Source organism: Dama dama, chromosome 25 (genome assembly GCF_033118175.1).
Source record: "Dama dama isolate Ldn47 chromosome 25, ASM3311817v1, whole genome shotgun sequence".
Lineage (NCBI taxonomy): Eukaryota > Metazoa > Chordata > Mammalia > Artiodactyla > Cervidae > Dama > Dama dama.
The window spans coordinates 46,964,768-46,972,305 of record NC_083705.1 but is presented as its reverse complement, the minus strand read 5'-3'; the positions used below and the strand labels follow the sequence as shown (position 1 = coordinate 46,972,305).

The 7,538-nt window shown below is 49.7% G+C and overlaps 1 protein-coding gene across 1 annotated transcript; it reads left to right on the top strand.

Moving 5' to 3' along the window:
• Window positions 1-4,585: 4,585 nt before the first annotated feature.
• RXFP3 (relaxin family peptide receptor 3) lies at window positions 4,586-7,332 on the top strand. The gene is made up of 4 exons (XM_061129500.1): window positions 4,586-4,664; window positions 5,124-5,453; window positions 5,667-5,800; window positions 5,844-7,332. Exons 1-4 carry the CDS (start codon window positions 4,586-4,588, stop codon window positions 7,263-7,265), a joined length of 1,965 nt encoding a protein of 654 aa, XP_060985483.1. The 3' UTR covers window positions 7,266-7,332.
• The last annotated feature ends 206 nt before the right edge of the window (window positions 7,333-7,538 follow it).

Here is a 7,538-nt window from a genome sequence, read left to right as displayed (position 1 = left end):
CAGTACGGGAGCCCTGACCCCAGCTGCTGACCAATGGCAACAGGGTGAGCCAATAGGTCACTGAAAATACCAGCAAAACACAGCAGTGCCTATTGTACTATATGGGAATGGCGGAATGGTTGCTGCTTCACTTCAAACTCTACATCTTTGAAATTCTTGAGGACACTAATTTCTACACGATATCTTCAGGTTGGCAGCATGACTTTGGTTTAGTATTTTGGTAGGTAGAAGCAGTTCTAGTAGCTTTGACTTGGTCTTTCCTACCATAGTAACAAAGATAATTATTAATTCCATTGGAGACAGAAAGCTATGAAAGGAAAGAATAGCTCTCATATACTCTATGGCTGAGTTGTTAATGTTTACATAGTCATTGCAGTGTAAATGCTGGGGACGGATCTTTCAAAAGTATAATACAACGAAATTGGAAGGTGTCAGAATGCTGGCAGAAGTACAAGGAGAGTGTGTGCCAGGAAAAAAAGCTAAACTTTCACCTTCCACGGTAAGGAGTAAAAAATTCATGCCTCAAATGAAAAGATAAAGTAGCAATACAAGCATGTTAATCAGAGTTATGCAGTATATAGCAAACAAATCAAAAGATTTGAATGTGCCTCTGGGCAGAAGAGATATGGAGGGCCCAGCTGCAAGGGAGCTGCGATTTTTTTTTAATAATAAGCCCTATAGAACTACAAATCTTGCTCTTAACAAATGATTCCCATTTTATTGGTGTAAGGTCGGAACTCAGAAACAATTTTTTTTTTTTTGGCTGCTTTAGGTCTTCATTGCTGTGTGCAGGCTTTCTCTAGTTGTGTCAAGTGGGGGCTACTCTCTGTTGTGGTGCAAGGGCTTCTCACTGCGCTGGCTTCTCTTGTTGTGGAGCAGGGGCTCTAGGTGCAAGGGTTTCAGTAACTGCAGCACATAGTCTCAGTCGTTGTGAACCTAAGCATGCGCTTAGTTGCTCCCATGCCTGTGGAATCTTCCCAGACCAGGGATCGAACCCATGTCCCCTGCATTGGCAGGTGGATTCTTAACCACTGGACCACCAGGGAAGTCCTCAGCATCAATATTTTTAAGTGGCTTTAGTATGCAGCTGGCTTTATAGATGGAGGTATAGCTTAGGCTTCCCCAGTGGCTCAGTGGGTAAAGAATCTGCCTGCAGTGCAGGAGACACAGGAGACATGGGTTGGATCCCTGGGTTGAGAAGACCCCTTGGAGAAGGAAATGGCGACCCACTCCAGTATTCTTGCCTGAAAAAGTCCATGGGCAGAGGAGCCTGACGGGCTACAGTCCATGGGGGGTCCAAAGAGTCGGACACGACTGAGCACACACACATGTACCTCACTGACTTAACACATTCATTAATACTCTTAAGATAGAGAAAATTGGGGGATATATTCACACTCATATAGGGTAGGAAGAAATGAAACATATTTTAAATAAATCAATTGTCCTGGAGTTAGACTTGGATATTCTATAGGAGTGGATAGTTAAGAAAAACTTCTAAGTTATCTTTTAAGGAACTGCCTTAGTAGGAAGATTGCATCTGAATGCAGCAGAGTCCAGTCTATAACTGTGTCCTATGCTCACACATGTGAAAAGCCTGGGCTCAGCACTAATGGCAAACAGCAACGATATACATCCTGCTCTGCAAGACTGACACCTGAAATATTCAGAAAGAGCCACAGCACTCCTTGATCGGAGGCATGCCTTAAAAGATGTGCTGATAGAGGGCTCAGTGATACTCGAGAGGGGAAAGGATCAATACCTATTTCTCAGAGAATTCAGAAATCTTCCCCCCAAAAACAGTAGCCTTTTACTAGTAATATTAAGCAGTACAAGTAACATCAAAATACGTTGAATTTGGAGAGAAGAGAAGAGAGGAAGAACTTTAATAAGAACATTGTTTAGCAAAGACACTAACTTGGGAAAACAGATCGTCACGAGTGAATTCACAGCAATAAAATTTAACAATTAGACTTATGGGGCAAGGGAAGGAATCATAACTGGTTTATTAAAACAGACAACTAAAAAAACCGTTCTTTTAATTTTTCCACAAGGTTGATCCTTATAAATCTACATACACTTTGAAAATTTGTCAATTTTCCAAATTTTCCATTAGGAATTTTTATGGTAAGATTTTGCTAATATTTTAACAGTATACCTAAATGATATTTGACCATAACTGATATGCCTCTCTCTTTGAACATATTAGATGCTGTCTGAGAAAAACATGGCCCATGATTTTAAGAGATATGGTCTAAAATATCTTAACGTCATACTGAAAAAGAACTTATCTGAAAAAAGATCGTTTTGATTCCATAACACAGACTTACTTAAGTGGTACTATAAATTCCTGCACACAACCTATACTTCACTTTCAGAGAACACAGATTTGGAAATGAAGAGCATTCTAGGGTCAGAAGCACTCCATCAGTGTTCTCTGGGAGTTGCACTTGGGAGTAGCCTCTCCTGGGGCCTCAGTCTGTCTTGCCGGCCAAGGACTTAAGATCTGGCAGATCTCAGGAGCACATGGTCCCCCCATCCTACAAAGAAGGAAATGTCATTGTTGGGCCTAAATGTGATTTTTAAGGAATTCAGCAAGACCCCCTTTTCTTTCTTTGCTTCCAATCCTAGTGTGTGATCAACCAACATTGAAAATTAAGATTTCCTTGGGACTTAAATGTTTTCACACGGAGAGCTTAGAGAACGAATTAAAATTAATCCAAATGTTCCCAAATTTGGGGGAAAATTAGTATCATCTGGAAGAATGTTTTAAAAATATAGACTGTTAGTCAAGGCTATGGTTTTTCCAGTGGTCAATGTATGGATGTGAGAGCTGGACTATAAAGAAAGCTGAGCACAGAAGAATTGATGCTTTTGAACTGTGGTGTTGGAGAAGACTCTTAAGAGTCCCTTGGACTGCAAGGAGATCCAACCAGTCCATTCTAAAGGAGATCAGTCCTGGGTATTCATTGGAAGGACTGATGTTGAAGCTGAAACTCCAATACTTTGGCCTCCTGGTGCAAAGAGCTGACTCATTGGAAAAGACCCTGATGCTGGGAAAGATTGAGGGCAGGAGGAGAAGGGGACAATAGAGGATGAGATGGCTGAATGGCATCACTGACTTGATGGACATGGGTTTGGGTGGACTCCGGGAATTGGTGATAGACAGGGAGGCCTGGCTTGCTGTCGTTCATGGGGTCACAAAGAGTCAGACACAACTGAACGACTGAACTGAACTGGGACCCCTTCCAACTCCAATTCCAATTCGGAGAATCAAAATCTCTGTGACCACACGGGGCTGGGAGGAAAGCTGCAATTTATGTTTTAGGAAGCTCCCCCCCTGACTCAGATGTCACCTGCTCAGTACTTATCCTCAGAATATTTGAAAACCACAATTTCTCCCATGTACACAGGAGGAAACTGAGGCAAAGGGCTTTCAGGGCATACCCTAGGCTTCCTTGTTTTTCAACAGCACCTTGAAATATTTTCACACTTTTTTAACTAAAGGAGAAATAAAAATTTGATGGAGAAAGAGCTAGTAAAAATTGGAGTGAGAACTGAGCTTTAAGAAGAGGCTACTTATGCAGGGATAAGAGGTGGACACAGAAGCAGCTTGTGTGCCATATTGGTTCAGAGAAGGGCTGAGCTTCTGTAGATCACAACTTCTCAAAGGAAGTGGTTTGGTTTATGTTTTCCCTGGTGGCTCAGTGGGAAAGAATCTGGCTGCAATGTAGGAGATGCAAGAGACGCAGAATCGATCCCTGGCTCGAAAAGATCCCCTGGAGAAGAGAATGGCAACCCACCCCAGTATTTTTGCCTGGGAAATCCCCTTGACAGAGGAGCCTGGCAGGCTACAGTCCATGGAGTTGCTACAGTCCATGCAGTTGCAGAGTCCGACACAACCGAGCGACTAACACTTGTTTTTATTAAAACTCTCGCGCCCCCTAGCGGGTAAAAGGAGCAGTCCAGAGACTATAATGAAGGTGTTCTCTGGAACTGTGTTCCGGTTTTGGAATCAAGATGTTTCCTTTTCTCTTCTTTTGTTTTGCATGAAGTGAAGTGCAAGTCCTTCAGTCGTGTTCGACTCTTTGCGACCCCACCGACTGTAAAATCCATGGCATTCTCCAGGCCAGAATACTGGAGTGGGTAGCCTTTCCCTTCTCCAGGGGATCTTCCCTGATTCAGGAATCGAACCGGGGTCTTCTGCATCGCAGGCAGACCCTTTAACAACTGAGCTATACCGTGTTTCTTTCAAGTCACAACCTTTTTATCTCTGTAAGTAAAGTCAGGAGCTCTGCAAGAGTGAGGACAATTACGTTGAATATACTTTTGTTTCAGTTTAGTCCAGCACAATGAGGAAAACATTTCAAATTTCTTAAGTGTTTCCTAAGAAGCGTACATTTTACACCAGAGCAGTTGATCTGGCACTTAAATAAACTGCAATTTAAGAAGTGACTCAAATGGTTTATATTGATTCCCTTTGCCCAAAGGAACTTAGAAGAGTCCTTAAAATTTACTTCCATTGGTCTGAAGCAAACAAACAAGCAAACAACACCTGGTTAAGAGTTCTGATTATAATAGTAGTATGGGTGCTGGTGCCAAAAAACAGCCCTATGAAATCCTCTTTTCCAACTGCATCAGAGTAAAGAAGAGTGTGGTTGAATGTGAGTAAACTGTTGAAGAGCTCTGGACTGAGAGCTAAGCATCTAATGCTTGTGCAGTCAGCGCATCAATTACATGCTCTGCTTCGCTTCAGTTCTCAGAATACACCAAAGCAGATAGCAACACCCGAACCCAGAGTCTGTTACCTGAAGACGCTTTGAAAATCCTGACAACCACAGACGCCAATTAAAGTGGTCAGCGATTAGTAAGGGGAAGTGGAGCTGGCGTTTGTATATTCAGTTAGAGCCCACCACCTGATTTAATGTATGGGCATGAAAAGAGACAACTATCGTTGCTTTTAAAAAAGAAAAATGGGCAGAAGATTGTGCATTTGGAAGTGAGAAAAAAAATTCTCATAATTATGTTGGGGGGTGAGGAAGGAAAAGCGATCGCAAACCAAAGCCGACTTTCTCCAGCAACAGAGGGAAATAAAGGGCTTTAAGACCTTTTGAATCTGAAAGGGGAGACTGGCCCCGCGGGGTTCTGCGTGCGGCGCAGCCCATCTCCCTCCCCTCGCGGCGCGTGCGACGAAGTTCAGCACCTCGGAAAGCGCCCCCTCTCCTGGTGCTGGGGTTACGCATGCTCTTCGGGAACCCGCAGCCTCTGCTGTGACGGTGGAGACACAACTCGGGGCGACGCGGCTGGCAACTCACTGCGAGTCGACAGCAGCGGAGAGACGGAGATGCGAGGCAGCGAGGCCAGCGTCGAAAGCCCTCCAGAGAGTCTCAGCGAGGTAGACAGAACTCTCTTCAGAAACCTCGTCGGAGCAGCTGCGGAGGAAACCCGCAAAGGTATTTGAAAGAGAAAGAGCGGGCCCCCAGGAGCGGTCTGGAGCGGCAGGGAGGGAACGCGCTAGTGCCCAAGTGACAGCGGGAAACGCCGGGGGCAAAAGTCTGAGTCTTTACAGTAGAGACCCCGCGGACGCCAGCCTTGGCCAGACAACCTTTAGACGCCGGTCGCTCGCCTTGGGGGCTGTACGTCTCTACTCTCGAATTCCCCTCCAGAACCGGCGCTCGGCACCCATTCTCACGCCCAAGGCCAAGCTCCGCGCTCCGGGGACGCGCCTGGCGCCCGGTTCCTAGGCGCTCTCTTCCACAGCTACTTTGCAAGCCCCCGCGCGCGGCGGCACCCCGGGAGAGCCGGACTCCCCTTAGGAGCTTATCTCCCGAAACATGACCTAGAGGCCCCAGCGCGGGCAGGTGTCCGCGGCACCCGCCCCAGCCACCATGAATAAGGCGGCTGGCGGGGACGCGCTCACAGAACTCTTCGGTCCGATCCCGGACCTTATGCAGGCGGCCAACTCCAGCGGCAACGCGTCGCTGCAGCTCCAGGACTTGTGGTGGGAGCTGGGGCTGGAGTTGCCGGACGGCGCGGCGCCGGGGCACCCCCCGAGCGGCGGCGGGGCGGAGAGCGCGGACCCCGAGGCCCGGGTGCGCATCCTCGTCAGCGTGGTGTACTGGGTGGTTTGCGCGCTGGGGCTGACCGGCAACCTGCTGGTGCTCTACCTGATGAAGAGCAAGCAGGGCTGGCGCAAGTCCTCCATCAACCTCTTCGTCACCAACCTGGCGCTGACGGACTTCCAGTTCGTGCTCACCCTGCCCTTCTGGGCCGTGGAAAACGCCCTTGACTTCAAATGGCCCTTCGGCAAGGCCATGTGTAAGATCGTATCCGTAGTGACGTCCATGAACATGTATGCCAGCGTCTTCTTCCTCACCTCCATGAGCGTGGCTCGCTACCACTCGGTGGCCTCGGCTCTTAAGAGCCACCGGACCCGAGGGTACGGCCGGGGCGACTGCTGCTGCCGGAGCCTGGAGGACAGCTGCTGCTTCTCGGTCAAAGCACTGTGCGCGGTGATCTGGGCCTCCGCCGCGCTGGCCTCCCTGCCCAACGCCATCTTCTCCACCACGGTCAAGGTGATGGGGGAGGAGTTGTGCCTGGTACGCTTCCCCGACAGGTTGCTGGGCCGCGACAGGCAGTTCTGGCTGGGCCTCTGCCACTTGCAGAAGGTGCTGTTGGGCTTCGTGCTGCCGCTAGGCATCATCAGCCTGTGCTACCTGCTGCTGGTCCGCTTCATCTCCGACCACCGCGTGGCCGGGACCGAAGGAGGAGCCTCAGCGGCCGGGGGAGGCCTGGCCGGAGCCAGCGCTCGGAGACGCTCCAAGGTCACCAAGTCAGTGACCATCGTGGTCCTGTCCTTCTTCCTGTGTTGGCTGCCCAACCAGGCGCTCACCACCTGGAGCATCCTCATCAAGTTCAACGCGGTGCCCTTCAGCCAAGAGTACTTCCTGGGCCAGGTGTACGCGTTCCCCGTGAGCGTGTGCCTGGCACACTCCAACAGCTGTCTCAATCCCATCCTCTACTGCCTCGTACGCCGCGAGTTCCGCAAAGCGCTCAAGAACCTCCTGTGGCGCATCGCGTCGCCTTCTCTCACCAGCATGCGCCCTTTCACCGCCACCACCAAGCCCGAACCCGAGGACCAGGGGCTGCAGGCCCTGGCGCCTCTCCACCAAGCCGCGGAGCCCGACCTGCTCTACTACCCGCCCGGCGTGGTGGTCTCCAGCGGCGGGCGCTACGACCTGCTGCCCAGCAGCTCCGTCTACTGACGCGAGCCGAAGCCCAGGGCGCGCGCCAACTGCAAAGCGGTTTTTCCTGGGCGGAAAAGAGTGAAGGGATTGCTGGGGGGACCTCCGGATCAAGAGTTTCGGAGGGACGAGGATGGAGCGGAGCACAAAGGAGCAGCCTAAGAAGAGGTTGGGGGCCTTCTCCGGAGTGGGGAGGCTGCGAACCCAGGAGGAGAGAGGCAGCTGGCAATGGGGCCGAGCTCAGCCTTACAGGCCCAAGCCGTCAGCCTCCGTTCCGCTTCTCTCTACACGAAC